Here is a 14,665-nt window from a genome sequence, read left to right on the forward strand (position 1 = left end):
AACTGAAACCAAATTAAAATACAGTGCACAGCAGAGCTTCTCAAACAGTTTGGTGTCAAGACCCCTTTCCACCCTTAAAAGTTGTTAAAGATTCCAAAGACCTTTAGCTTATACGGATTGTAAGTATCAATATTTACTGTTTTAGAAATTAAAACTGAAATCATTTAAAATATGAATTTGTTAATTCACTTAGAAATAACATTAATAGTCATAAATAACATTTTTATGAAAAATAGCTATATTTTCCAAAAAATTAGTGAAAAGGATGTCATCATTTTGTATTTTTACAAATCTCTTTAATGTCTGCCTTAAAAGAATAGACCTGGATTCTCATATTTGCTTGTGCATTCAATCTGGTCAATGTCCCATGTCATGTAGCTTCTAGAAAACTCCACCATACACTTACAAGAAAATGAGAGTGAAAAAGGCACATAAAATCAAGAAAATGACAGTGAAAAGGGCAAGTAAAATCTTACTATTAGGAAACTAGTTTTGACCTTGTTGACCTCCTGAAAGGGTCTCATGGACCCCCAGGGGTCCCTGGACCACACTTTGAGAACCACTGATATATCAAATCAATTATATAGTAATTCAATGAATAACTATTTTAGACACCATGGATATAGCCAAGAACAACAGAGACAAAGTATTTAATTTCAGGGAGCTGACAATCCGGTGTCACTTCAGGTTGTGAAGGTGTTTAGCAATGATCTAACCAAAAGCCTCATCAGTGCAAGGCACTTTCCTACAGAACCTCTATCAGGAGTCAGTCCTCTACTGCTCAAATACTTCTAGAATGAAGGAGCTCAGTTTGCTAATCCTGCCACTTTGCAAAACACCAGAAATGGATTGGCTTTTATAAAGGGGGTTTATTTGATTACAGAGTTACAGTCTTAAGGCCATAAAGTGTCCAAAGTAAGGCAACAATAGAGTACCTTCACTGAAGGATTGCCATTGGCATCCAGAAAACCTCTGTTAGCTGGGAAGGCACATGGCTGGCATCTACTTGCTTCCAGGTTGCATTTCAAAATGGCATTTTCCAAAATGTTGCTCTTGGGGCATTTTGTCCTTTCTTAGCTGCAGCTCCCCCTCAAAAAGTCACTCTCAGTTGCTCTCCAAAATGTCACTCACAGCTGCACGGAGTTCCTTCTGTTTGTCAGCTCATTTATATGGCTCCAGTGATTTAATTCAGACCCACCCTGAATGGGTGGGGTAACATCTCCATGGAAATTATCCAATCAAAGTCATCACCCACAGTTGGGTGGGTTATATCTCCATGGAAATACCCAATCAAAAGGTCATACCCTAATCAAAAAGATTAATCCATCAGCCCCCACAAGATTGCATCAAAGATAATGGCATTTGGGGGGCCATAATAGATCCAAACCGGCACATGTGGTTTTTGTTTTTTTTGTTTTGTTTTGTTTTTTACCTCCTATTAAACATGCCTCCCTCCCAGATTTGCCATTATTGATTCCTCTGGACATGTTAATGTCCCTCTTTAAATTCTGCATCAGGATGAACACTGTACCCTAGATGAGTTCAGACCATTCCAGAGGAAAATAAAACAATTATCTCCTTCTTCTCCCTCTACTTCTATTCCTGCAAGAGTCTAGCATTTTTTTAAACCCATCTCATGTAGTTGTTTTATACTGAATTCACAATTATTTCAATATCAGGTCTTTTTTCACATGGACTGCTCTTAAAATAGGTCTACCCCATTAGGCAGTTTTCCTGAATTTTGTCTGTTTCTCCTGAAGACAATATAGCATGGTAATTGGGAGGTTTTCTAGTTTCTGACTTTATGAATTTGCATATTTTAATGATTTCATAAAAGTGAGAAATTACAATATTTGTCCTTTTGTGACTGGCTCATTTCATTCAACATGATGTCTTCAAGTTTCATCCATGTTGTAGCATGCATCAGAGCTTCATTCCTTTTAAGGCCAAATAATATTCCATTGTATGTATATATACATTTTGTTTATCCATTCATCTGTTTATGGACACTTGAGTTGCTTTTGCCTTTTGGCTATTATGAATAATGCAGCTATGAACAACAGTGTGCAAATGTCTGTTTGAGTCCCAGCTTTCAATCCTTTGGGGTATATACCTACACTAGAGGTGGAATTGCCAGGTCACATGGTAATTCTATACTTAACTTTCTGAAGAACTACCAAACTGTCTTCCATAGAGTCTGCACCATTTTACATTCCCCCAACAACAATGAATGAGTGTTCCTATTTCTCAAATCCTCTCCAACACCTGTAATTTTCCATTTTTTAATAGCCATTCTAGTGGGTATAGCATGGTATCTCATTGTGGATTTGATTTGCATTTCCCTAATGACTAATGATGTTGAGCATCATGTCATGTGCTTTTTAGCCATATGCATATCTTCTCTGGAGACATGTCTATTCAAGTCTTTTGTCCATTTTTAAATTGGGTTGTTTGTCTTTTTGCTGTTAGAATGGAAGTTTTTAACTTATAAGTTTCATGTCATGCTTGGAAAGGGCTTCCCCATTTCAATATTGTAGAAACATATTCATATACATTATCCTGATATATTTATAGCCTCATTGCTTTTACATTTTAATAGTTACCCCTTCTGGGATTTCCTTTTTTTTTTTTTTTCTGATGAGGCAGAGATCTAAATTGTTTAATTGGATAACCAATTGTTCTAATCCAATTAATTGAATATTCCATATATGCTTGGGTTTATTTTTTACCTTTCCATTCTGTTCTTTTGTATCTATTTATTACTGATCAAGTATCACATTCTCAGTTACTTTAGTTTTATCATAAGTTTTGATGTCTACAAAGACAAGCTATTCCTTATTAATCTTCTTTAAAATGTTTCATTATTTTCATATTTAGATTCTTCCAGATGGATTCTACAATCAACTTGCCAAATTCTTAAAAATAAGATAGAGATTTCTAATAGAATTATATTAAATTCACAGATTAATTTGGAAAGAACTGACATCTTTACAATATTGATTGTTCCTGACCAGAGATATAATATATAGCTCTGCTTTTATTTACTTTTAAGTCTTTTAGTAAAGTTTTAGAGTTTCTAACATATAGTCCATGTTGCTTTCTTAATAAGTTCATTCCCCCATTGCATTTCTAATTGTGCTGGTATATGGGGAAGCCACTGGTTTAGTTTATTATCTTGTATCTAGCTACCATATTAAAGGCTAATTAATTCAAATAATCTTTAAATTGATTTTTTCTGTTTTTCTAGGTAGATAACTATTTCATCAGTAAATAATAGTGATTTTGCAACCTTCTTTCAATAGTTATAACATCTTAATTTTGTTCTCATTTTACCACCTGAATTAGGACCCCCAGTGACAGCATAAATACTTTCTCCTTTCTTGAATGAGAATGCCATTGTTATATCCCCCATTCAGTATGTTCGCTCTAGATTTCTAATAAATAGCTCTGCCAAATAAATGAAGCTTCCTGATAAACAAGGCTTGATTTCACCATCCAGTGTATTGACTTTCTCGCCTAGCTTTGTGATATCTCCACACTCTGACAGGTATGCCTTCTACATTTTCATCCAAATAATTGACAAGCTATTAAACAAAGGCAAGGCCTAATACAGAACTCTAATGAAGCACTTTGGAGATCACTATGAAGAACCTATGACATGCCACCAGTGGGGAGACACTGGAAGATTTTTGAACAATCCAATTTTTTAATCTGTTGTAGATCCTAATTCAGTGATCATATCTGTAAATCTCAAATGTGGAAGTAAGCAACCAACAAGTAAACATTCTAGAAAAATAGAATATTGTGGGAATTGTTGTTTCCCTCAGTCATTATTATATAATATACTGGCCCATAGATAGCTATATTTCATTTGTCATCTTGGGAACCAAAGTAATAGAACCAGAGTACGAAATGTAGTAATCCTAAAATAAGATTTGGCTTTCCTAGTTTATCAATAGTGAAAATTTTAGGTGAAAACTTTAACATGTTTACCACCAACAAAAAAATTATTGCTTATTCTTCAGTAAGTTCTGGTGGAAAAAAGGAGCCCTTAATTGGGCAAAATCCGGGTACTCAAAATAGAAAAAAAACAAAACAAAACAAAAAAAAGAAAATTTAACTTTCCCTTTTTAAGGCCTATAGCACCTACATTGTTCATCAATTAAATATACATCTTTACTTTTTAATTTTTTCTAGATTATTAAAAATTGTAAAATGAAACTTTATCCAGCCAAAAAAGAAGTTTGAGTTATGAATACAGATGGACCAACCTTTAGGGCCAGGTCATATGTGGCTGAGCTCCAGATATCTCTTTCGGCCATTAACTGTCTGATATCACTCTCCATTCTTCCTCTTTGTAGTATATGCAAATCATGATATTCTTCTACAATTCTAAAAAAAAATTAATAAATGGCTATATGATGACCTATTTAAAAAAAAACCTTTGTTCTAAAATAGGCATTCTGTTCCTTTAAGCTCATCATAAGGTAATTATGGTATGATTTCTGGATATATTGATAACATTTTATACACAAGAAGGAAAAACACTAGAAAAAATTCACATTTCATTTATAAATCTTATAAAACTCAGAATGAAAATTAGAAGTTCAATATATTATTCTTTATTCACTAGAATTGTCACAACATGTTATCCCAGTGGTGTAGTAATACCTTATCTAATGAAACATTCAGAATACAGGTAGCAGTAATTTTATTTTTATGCTTTTTTTTTTTTCTTGTCACAGAATTAGAATTCTTTATTAAGGACAGTGTGGTGGTTTGGAGCTATATGTATCCCAGAAAAAAACATGTTCTTAAATCTAATCCATTCCTGTGGGCTTAAACCCATTGTAAGTAAGACCTTTTGATGAGTTTACTTCAGTTAAGGTGTGGCCTACCTCAATCAGGATGGGTCTTAATCCTATTACTAGAGTTCTTTATAAGAGAATGAAATTCAGACAGAGAGAAAGACATAGGAAGTAAGAAGCTGAAATTCAATGGTATCTGGAAGAGAACTGAGAGACCAGGAGAGGCGACAGTATGCACTGTCATAGGACAGAAAATGCCAGGATGAAGGATATCTTTCCAATGACTGGCATTGGAAAGATATGCCAGTCATTGGAAAGAAAACATCATTTTGATTATGCACCAAAACCATGAGCTAATAAATTTCCATTGTCTAAGCCAGCCCATTGCATGGTATGTGCTTGATCAGCCAAGGAAACTAAAGCAGACATGAAGCACAATAATTATGAGACATTATATTTTAAAATTATATATAATTAGAATAAGATTTAAAGAAATTCTCTCTTAACCACCTAAAAGCTTGAGTATAATTAAGCACTTTTTTCTTAACTATTTTTTCTTCATGTCTACAGAATATATTTTTCCTTCTCACTTACCCTAAACCTTCTACTGAAAGCCCTTCTGAGACTAAATATAATTACAGAGGTTGTAAAAGTGACGAGTAGCATTTCACAAATTTTCTGAAATAATCCCTCCTAAGAGATGTTAATTTTGTGGTAAGAATTAATAGCCAGTCTGCGTGTTTAAGATGGCAAATTAAGAAGCTCCAGGGGTCTACCATAGAAGCTCTGAACAACCAGCAAGAACCAGAAGAAACATTGTTCTCAACACTCCAGAAAACAGTTAAAGGATTGCCATAACAGGACAAGCACCAAATCAAGAAAAATGCCACATAAAGTGGTAAAATATCGTGGTGCCATAGCTGCCTCCTCTTCCATCCCCTCAACAATTTGGTGCAGAACTGCCCTGTGCTCCCAGAGTGGATCGCTGCACCTGGGTCTTGAGGGAGAAGAGTAACCATCATGAACAAGCTAGGAGCATGTATGCCAGCCCCAATCTGTCTGGTGGTGGCGTGAGAGACTCACTGTCCCAGAACTTACCCTGCATGTAGAAGGCAGCTCACAGAGCCCTCCTACAGAATGCTGTGGAAGAGCAGTCAAGTCATGTGCCTGGGGCCATATCAGGTAGTGCCTGGGACTCTGAGGAAACTTTTTTCTAGGGAAGAGGACATTCCTATCTGTGTAAATGGAGGAATTCCTAGGGCCAAATGCAATGCCCAAGACAAGACACATACACAGAAAGATAAGCTTGGCCTTGAGCTATTCACCAAACTCATTTCATAAATAAGCCTAAAGGAGAACACTGGCACAGGTCAAGCTGCAAAGATAGGGAAAGGTGTTTTCGTTTTTCCCTTCTTTTTTAGCTCCTAGAATTCAAGGAAAGCTCTGTCATAATACTAGCTGGATACAAGCTTAAAAAATTCCAGTGAGAATACAGTGAAATATCAAAATGTCCAGGTTACAAACAAAAGATTACAAAACATACAAAGAAACAGGAAGTGATGGCCCAGGCAAAGGAGATTAAAGCATTAGAAACCATCATTGAGGAGGATCAGACCTGGGGCACACCAGACAAAGACTTTTTAAAAATGGTCCTAAATTTGCTCAAAGACCTAAGGGAAAACATGGATGAAGAATTAAAGGAAATCAGGAAGATACAAAGAGGATATCAATAGCAAGACAGAAATTATGAAAAGGAACCAAGGAGTGCTGAAGACCACAGTAACAGAAATTAAAAATTCCCTAGAGGGGTTCAACAGCAGATTGCATCTGAAAGAAGAAAGAATCAGTGAACTTGAAGACAAGGCAATTGAAATCATTCCATGTGATAAGCAGAAAGAAGAAAGAATGAAGAAATGTGATCAGAGCATGAAGAATCTGTGGGACACCATCAAGTGTACCAATACACAAATTGTGGGTAGCCCATAAGGAGAAGAAAGCAAGGGACATAAAGAATACTCAAAGATATAATGGCTGGAAACTTCCCAAATTTAAAGGAGGACATAAACATACACATTCAAGATGCTCAACAAATTCCAAACAGGGTAAGCCCAAACAGACCCACACTATGCCATGCATGATCAAACTGTTGAATGCCAATGATAAAGAGAGAATACTAAAAGCTGCAAAAGAGAAGTAACATGTCACATACAAAGGAGCCTGAATAAGATTAAGTTCTGGTTTCTCATCAGAAACCATGGAGACAAGAAGGTAGTGGAATGACATATTTAAAGTACTGAAAAAAAAATTGTCATCTAAGAATTCTGTATCCAGCAAAACTGTCTTTAAAAAATGAGGGCGAGATTAAGACATTCCCAGATTTTAAAAATCTGAGGGAGGTCATCAACATCAGACCAGCCCTATAAGAAATGCTAAAGGTGGTTCTGCAGGTTGAAAGGAAAGGACACTAGACAATTGACTGAAGCCACATGAAGAAATAAAGATCTCCGTAAAGGTAATGACATGGGTAAACATAAATATCAGTACTACTGTATTTTTGGTTTATTATTCCACTTTTTACTTCCTATAAGATCCAAAAGGCAAATGCATAAAGTATAACAATAAATCAATGGTTTAGGACTTGTATAAGTACATAATTTGTTACGAGAACTACTAAAAGGTGAGAGGAAGGAGGGTATTGGAATATAGCTTATGTAGCTGTTGAAATTAAACTGCTCTCAGAGCAAATGAGATTATTATAGATTTAGGATGTTAAATTTAAGCACCATAGTAACCACAAAGAAAAGATCAGCTAATATGCAAACTTACAGAGATAGAGAGTAGAGTACAGGTAGCCAGGGGTGGAGAGCAGGGGCAATGGGAAATTAATTCAAAATGACTGTAGGATTTCTGTTTGGGGTGAAGGGAGAGTTCTAGTAATGGATGGTGGTAAGGGTAATGCAATACTGTGAATGAGATTAATTCCACTGAATGGGTGGGGTTGGGATGGGAAGATTTATGTTGTACATATGTTTTCACAATTAAAGAGAGAGAAACTAAAAAGATAATGACAATCAAATGCAATACATAATACTAGATGGGATTTAAGAATGTATGAGAGAAAGGCTCAAAAGGACATGATTGGGATATTAAAAATTGGTATATAGAATGTAGGTTTTATATCAATGTTAAATTTCTTGAACTTGATAACTGCACTTAAGGTGATTACATAAGTGAATTATCCTTATTTGTAGGAAATGTATATGGAAGTATTATATGTTCAAGGAGCATAATGTTGAACTGGCTTTCAAATGTTCAGAAAATAGATAGATGATAGACAGATAGATAAATATAGAATTATATGGCAAAGTGACAAAGTGTTAAAATTGGTGGATCTAAGTATCTGGGGATGTGGGGGTATGTTGGAGTTCTCTGTAAGGGGTTTGTATTATTTTTGAAACTGTCCAGTAAGTTTGAAATTATTTCAAAATAAAAAAAAAAAAAGAATTAAAGGCCAACAATGTAGAATTCTTATGACTTTAGTGAAAGTCAAGAACCATCAGCATCAGTTCCGGAAGCTTCCTTCTGTTTGGAGGCTTCTATTTATACAAAATATTTGAGAAAAAATTAATCACCCTATGTGTCACACAGGTGAATATGTATGTAAAAATTTATGGTGGTATACTCTTAAGATTGTTTACTTTACTGTATTAAAATTAAACCTCTATTTTAGAAAAGAAATTATCACCATAGTTCATAATACCAAAAGAAAAAAATTCAAAACTAACCTCAATATCCAACAAGGGATTAGCCAAATAAAATATGATGTAGCTCCAAAATTGCGAATGTATTCAATGCCACTGAATTGTACACTTAAAAATGATTAAAATGGTAAATTTTGTTATGTATATTTTGCTGAAATAAAAAAATAAAAAACATATAGTGTAGCTCTATCATGAAAATACTTTGTAACTAAGTAAAGATCATGTTCTGAAAACTTTGGTACACAGGGAAATTGTTCATGTTTTAATATAAAATGGGAAGAAATGCAAATGATAAAATTATATATTAATTTGTCTCATTTTTATTAAAAAACACATAGAAAAAGGACATATATCAAAATATTAAGAGAGGTTAACTCTAGACAAAATAATCATGGATTTTCTTTATTTTCTTATTTAAGTGTTTCTGTATTTTCCAAATTTTCAATAAAATAGCTATCAGAAAAAATAATTATTAAAAATTTCTAACCATAAAAAAATAAACAATTGCACTTCAGAACCATCAATTTTAAAAGAAATGAAGTTTCCTTCTCCCTTTTACTCTCCTCCTCTCTGATTTTAGAAAATGTTTTGTTCTTATAACGGACACCATCACAAAAGGAGTTCCAGCTTATTTTCTGAAATCATTCAACAATTATCTGCTCATATGCCAGGCAATTTTCAAAACAAACAACAAAAACCCTGCCCTTAAAATCATTATTGGAGAGAGACAATAATAAACAAATTAAAAAGTAAAATATATTAGATAGCACTAGTACTATGGAGGAAAAGAAAGAAAAAGGGATTGAGAACACCAGGTGTTTTCGCAATTTTATATAGAAGGATAAGGAGGCCTCACTGAGAAGACCTATTTGAACAAAGATCTAAGGAAAGGAGGGAAGAAGCTACACAAAGCTATGTGGGGGAAAAAGATTTCAGGCCCTGAAGTGGGAACCTGACTAATGTGTTCAAGAAACAGCACAGAGAAAACCTCATTTGGGGGGCAACCAATGGGAGTTTTTCAAAATGAGAGCACGGAGACGCCGCCCAGGCTTCGGAAGGTGACCGGGAGACCTTTCGTGGCTGTGTCATCGTCAGCGGGACCAGCGGCCTAGAAAGCAGACTAATGGGCGCCAAGACCGGCTGGCTGCTTGGAGCGCTGGTTTGAAGAGACTCTATGAAAGGAACTAATCCAGGGAGCAGAAGCCAGGACTGGAAATATGGCGACCTGCATCGGGGAGAAGATCGAGGATTTTAAAGTTGGAAATCTGCTCGGTAAGGGATCATTTGTTGGTGTCTACAGGGCTGAGTCCATTCACTCTGGTTTGGAAGTTGCGATCAAAATGATAGACAAGAAAGCCATGTACAAAGCTGGAATGGTACAAAGTCCAAAATGAAGTGAAAATACACTGCCAATTGAAACACCCTTCCATCTTGGAGATTTATAATTATTTTGAAGATAGTAATTATGTGTACCTGGTATTAGAAGTGTGCCATAATGGAGAAATGGATAGATGTCTAAAGAACAGAATGAAACCCCTCTCAGAAAATGAAGCTCGATATGTCATGCACAAGATCATCACAGGAATGCTGTATCTTTATTCTCATGGTATATTACACCAGGACCTCACACTTTCTAACCTCTTACCTAACATGAACATCAAGATTCCTGATTTGGGGCTGGCAACTCAATTGAAAATGCCACATGAAAAGCACTATACATTATGTGGAACTCCTAATAGCATTTCACCAGAACTTGCAAATCGAAGTGCACATGAACTTGAATCTGATATTTGGTCCCTGGACTGTATGTTTTATACATTACTTATTGGGAGACCACCTTTTGACATGGACACAGTCAAGAACATATTAAATAAAGTAGTTTTAGCAGATTATGAAATGCCAACTTTTTTGTCAAGAGAAGGCAAAGATCTTATTCACCAATTCTTTGTAGAAATCCAGCAGATCATTTAAGTCTGTCTTCATTATTAGACCATCCTTTTACGTCCTGAAATTCTTCAACAGAAAGTAAAGATTTAGGAACTGTAAAATACTCAATTGATAGTGACATGCCACAATTTCTACTGCAATTACTGCTTCTTCCAGTACCAGTATAAGTGGTAGGTTATCTGGTCAGGAGAAAACTTTTGATTGGTCAGCCACTCTCAAATATTTCCAAAGAATAAAAATTCAATGATTTTTCTTCTTCAGGAGATGGAAGCAGTTTTCATACTCAGTGGGGAAATCAAAAACAAGAAACCAGTAATAGTGGGAAAGGAAGAGCAATCCAAGATGCAGAAGAAAGACCACATTCTCGATACCTTCGTAGAGCCCATTCTTCTGACAGATCTGGCATATCTTATAGTCAGTCCCGAGGAAGAAAATATACAATGGAAAGATGTCATTCAGCAGAAATGCTTTCAAAGTCCAAAAGATCAGGAGTAGATGAAAATGAAGAGAGATACTCACCTACAAATTAGCAATGCCAATATGTTTTCACTACTGTTAAAAAAAGGCATTCCAATAATTCTGGATCTTTTGAAAGGCCTGATAACAATCAAGCACTCTCTAATCATCTTTGTCCAGGAAAAACTCCTTTTCCGTTTCAGACCAGACATCTCATACTGAAATGTTACAACAGTGGTTTGGGAATCTGCAAATAAACGCTCTTTTAAGAGAACCTACTGAGAACAACAGCATTAACCCAAGCAGGGATTTCCAGTGCCATCCAGATTTGCAGAAGGATGCATCAAGAAATGCCTGAACTGATATAAGAGCCAAAAGGGACACAGATGCTTCCAATAATGTACATTCTGTAAAACAACTGAATACCATGAAATGTATGACTTCACTTCACAGTAAACCTGACATAATCCAATGAGGGTTTATTTTCTGAACAAAGCAAGACCAGGGGCATGAATCCATCACTGGGTTATCAAAAACGTACATTACAAAGCATTACATCTCCCTTGACTGCTCGCAGATTAAAACCAATCAGACTGAAAACCAAAAAGGCTATAGTGAGTACACTTGATTCAGAGTAGGTATGTGTGGAGCTTCTAAAGGAGTATACATCTCAAGAATATGTGAAAGAAGTTATTCAAATATCTAATGATGGAAATATGATCACTATTTATTACCCAAATGATGGAAGAGGTTTTCCTTTTGCTGAAAGACCACCCTCACCTACTGATGATTTACCAGAAAAGTACTGAAGAAAATATCAATATGCTTCCAGATTTGTACAGCTTGTAAAATCTAAACCTCACAAAATCACTTATTTTTTAAGATATGCTAAATGCATTTTGCTGGAGAATTCTCCTGGTGCTGATTTTGAGGTTTGGTTTTATGATGGAGCAAAAATACACAAGACACAAGATTTAATTCAGGTGATTTAAAAGACTGGGAAATCTTACTCCTTGAAAGGTGGAAGTGAAGTTAATAGCTTGAAAGAGGAAATAAAAATGTATATGGACTATACTAATGAGGGTCATCAGTATTTGTTTAGCACTGGAAACTAATTTCAGAAGACAAAAGAAAATTGCAAGTGGTCCCTTTTTCCCAATAATTGTAGGAAGAAAACCTGGCAGTACTAGTTCATCTAAGACCTCACCACCTCTGTCTTCTGTGGATCCAAACTACCCAATGAAAGATACACCATCTTTGAATAGAATGATCCATGAATAGTGCTACATCTCCAAAAAAGATACCAATACCCTGTGGGAAACTGAGTCTTCCATGTTGCCTGAGGCATATCTAGGGTGGTGGCTTAGAACGCTGAGCCACAGGCCTGCATAGAATGCCATACAGGCCCGCCCTGTAAAGATGTGTGTCTTGTGACTACCATTGTCTTAAACCTAGATTGTATTCACCTGATGTAAACCTAGATTGGATACACCTGATGTAAATATAGGTATCTGGTGGGCTCTCCCCCACCTGAGCACCTTTAGCATATACACCTGATCTTCTGAAATAAATAGCTGGAGCAAGGCTGCATTGTCGTCCACTTAGCACGAGATGCAAGTGGGCCCTCTGCTCCCTTAATTCTTAGCTTTGTGTCCGTGTCTCATTCCTGCGTCGCCCTGTCAGCAATAATACCCAGTCCTTCTGTGGTTACAAATGAAGGACTTGGCTTTACAGCTGCAGCTTCTGGAACAAACATCTCTTTTACTAGTCTAAAAGATTGTCTTCCTAAATCAGCACAGCTTTTAAAATCTGTTTTTGTAGAAAATGTTGGTTGGGCTACACAGTTAACAAGTGGAACTGTGTGGGTTCAGATTAATGATGGATCCCAGCTGGTTGTACAGGCAGGAGTGTCTTCTATCAGTTATACATCCCCAAATGGTCAAACAAATAGGTATGGAGAAAATGAAGTTACCAGATTACATCAAACAGAAATTACAGTGTCTTTCTTCCATCCTTTTGATGTTTTCTATCCAACTCATAGTTTTTCATTGATTAAAACTCTTTTAGATATGTAAGTTTAATAAATAACTTTTTTTGCTTTCAAATAGTGACTTTTTAATTCAATATACATTCTTACTTCAGAAAGCTTTTCTGCAACAGAGAATTTTAATCTATACCATCCTGTATGTATTCTAATGAGACAACAAAGCAGAATGAAACTCAGTTCACTTACAAAATGTAGTAGATCATAGCATAAAATAGATAAACCTAACTTTGCTCTTAGAACATGCCCCCAAACTTAATGTATTTATATATTTGTATTGAACAATCGTTTGAAAGCAAAAATATAAATGGTGCGTGCTTTACTAGTGCTTTTATTGTTTTCCCTATTTCTCAGACATGTAGAGAATCATGGACAAAACTTGATGGATTTTTTCAATTTTTGAACATGTAAATAATGTGTATTTATGTTACTTGTAACATGTAAAAATACATATTTGTTTTATATTTTTGTAGCAACTTTCTGATGCAACATGTCTGCAAATGCATTTTATAAAAACTAATAAATGCAGTGATAAGTTCCTTTAAAAGAAAAGAAAAGAAAAGAAACAGCACAGAGGCCAGCAAGTCTGGAATAAAATAGAAGTCAGAGAAATTCTGGTAGGAGAGAGGCTTGTAAGCCATTTTAAAAACACTGCCTTTTATTCTGCGGTGAGGAGGCTCTGCAGGATTTTGAGCAGAAAAATTACATTACCTGAGTTAAGTTTTACATGCTCACACTGGCTGGTGGGCTGAAAAGAAAGTATAAGGTAAAGGCAAAGAATTTAAAAGGCAATTTTAGAGGTTATAACTCAGACAAGAGATGAAGGTGGTAACATGAAAGCGGTGAAGATTCTGGATATATTATGAAAGAAAAGTTGATAGAATTTGCTAATGGACTGGATGTGAGATATGAGAGAAAGAGAGGGATCAAGGATGATTCCAAGACTTTTGGCCTGAGAAATTGGAAGGATGGTGTTGCCATTAACTGAGATAGGGAAAGACTATGGGAGGAGTAAGCTTGGGGGGAAAATGGGAGTTTGGTTTGGGCATGTTAAGCACCTTAGAAAAAATGTTAAGGTAGTTGGATATATTGGTTTAGGATTCAAGGAGAAGACTGAAGCTGGAGATACAAATTTTTGAATTGAGAATATATAGATAATGGCATTTAAAGCCAGGAAATTTAATGGATTCGTGTAGGAAGTGAGTACAGATAGAGAAAAGTCCAAGGAATGTATTTGTACAACGATGTTCATAGCAGTGTTATTCACAGTAGTCCAAAGATACAAGCAAATCAAGTGCCCGTCAACAGATGAATGGATAAGCAAAATGTGACATATACATACAATGCAATATTATTCAGCTGCAAAAAGGAAAGAAGTTGTGATACAGGCTACAACATGGATGAAGCTTAAAGACATTACGCTCAGTGAAATAAGTCAGACATAAAAGGCCAGGTATTGTGTGGATTCCCACTTATGTGAAATAGAAAAAATATGCACATTCACAGAGGACAGAAAGTAGAATACAAGTTACCAGGAGCATAGGGGGGTGGGGAATGAAAGAGGAGTTAATGCATAAAGGATGTGGGGTTTCTGTTTGGGGAAAAGGAAGAGTTTGGTAATGGATGGTGGTGATAGTAGCACAACATTG

At 35.6% G+C, this 14,665-nt stretch overlaps 1 protein-coding gene and 1 pseudogene across 1 annotated transcript in view; one reads left to right on the top strand and one right to left on the bottom strand.

The window, feature by feature from the left end:
• AXDND1 (axonemal dynein light chain domain containing 1) overlaps positions 1-14,665 on the bottom strand; it is a 214,574-nt gene that overhangs the window by 142,469 nt on the left and 57,440 nt on the right. Inside the window, exon 11 of the mRNA XM_037825258.1 lies at positions 4,272-4,392. Coding sequence (XP_037681186.1) covers positions 4,272-4,392 — 121 coding nt within the window. The remainder of the gene's footprint in view (positions 1-4,271; positions 4,393-14,665) is intronic.
• Positions 9,787-13,024, top strand: LOC119527869 (annotated as a pseudogene).

Source organism: Choloepus didactylus, chromosome 2 (assembly GCF_015220235.1).
Source record: "Choloepus didactylus isolate mChoDid1 chromosome 2, mChoDid1.pri, whole genome shotgun sequence".
NCBI classification, from domain to species: Eukaryota; Metazoa; Chordata; class Mammalia; order Pilosa; family Megalonychidae; genus Choloepus; species Choloepus didactylus.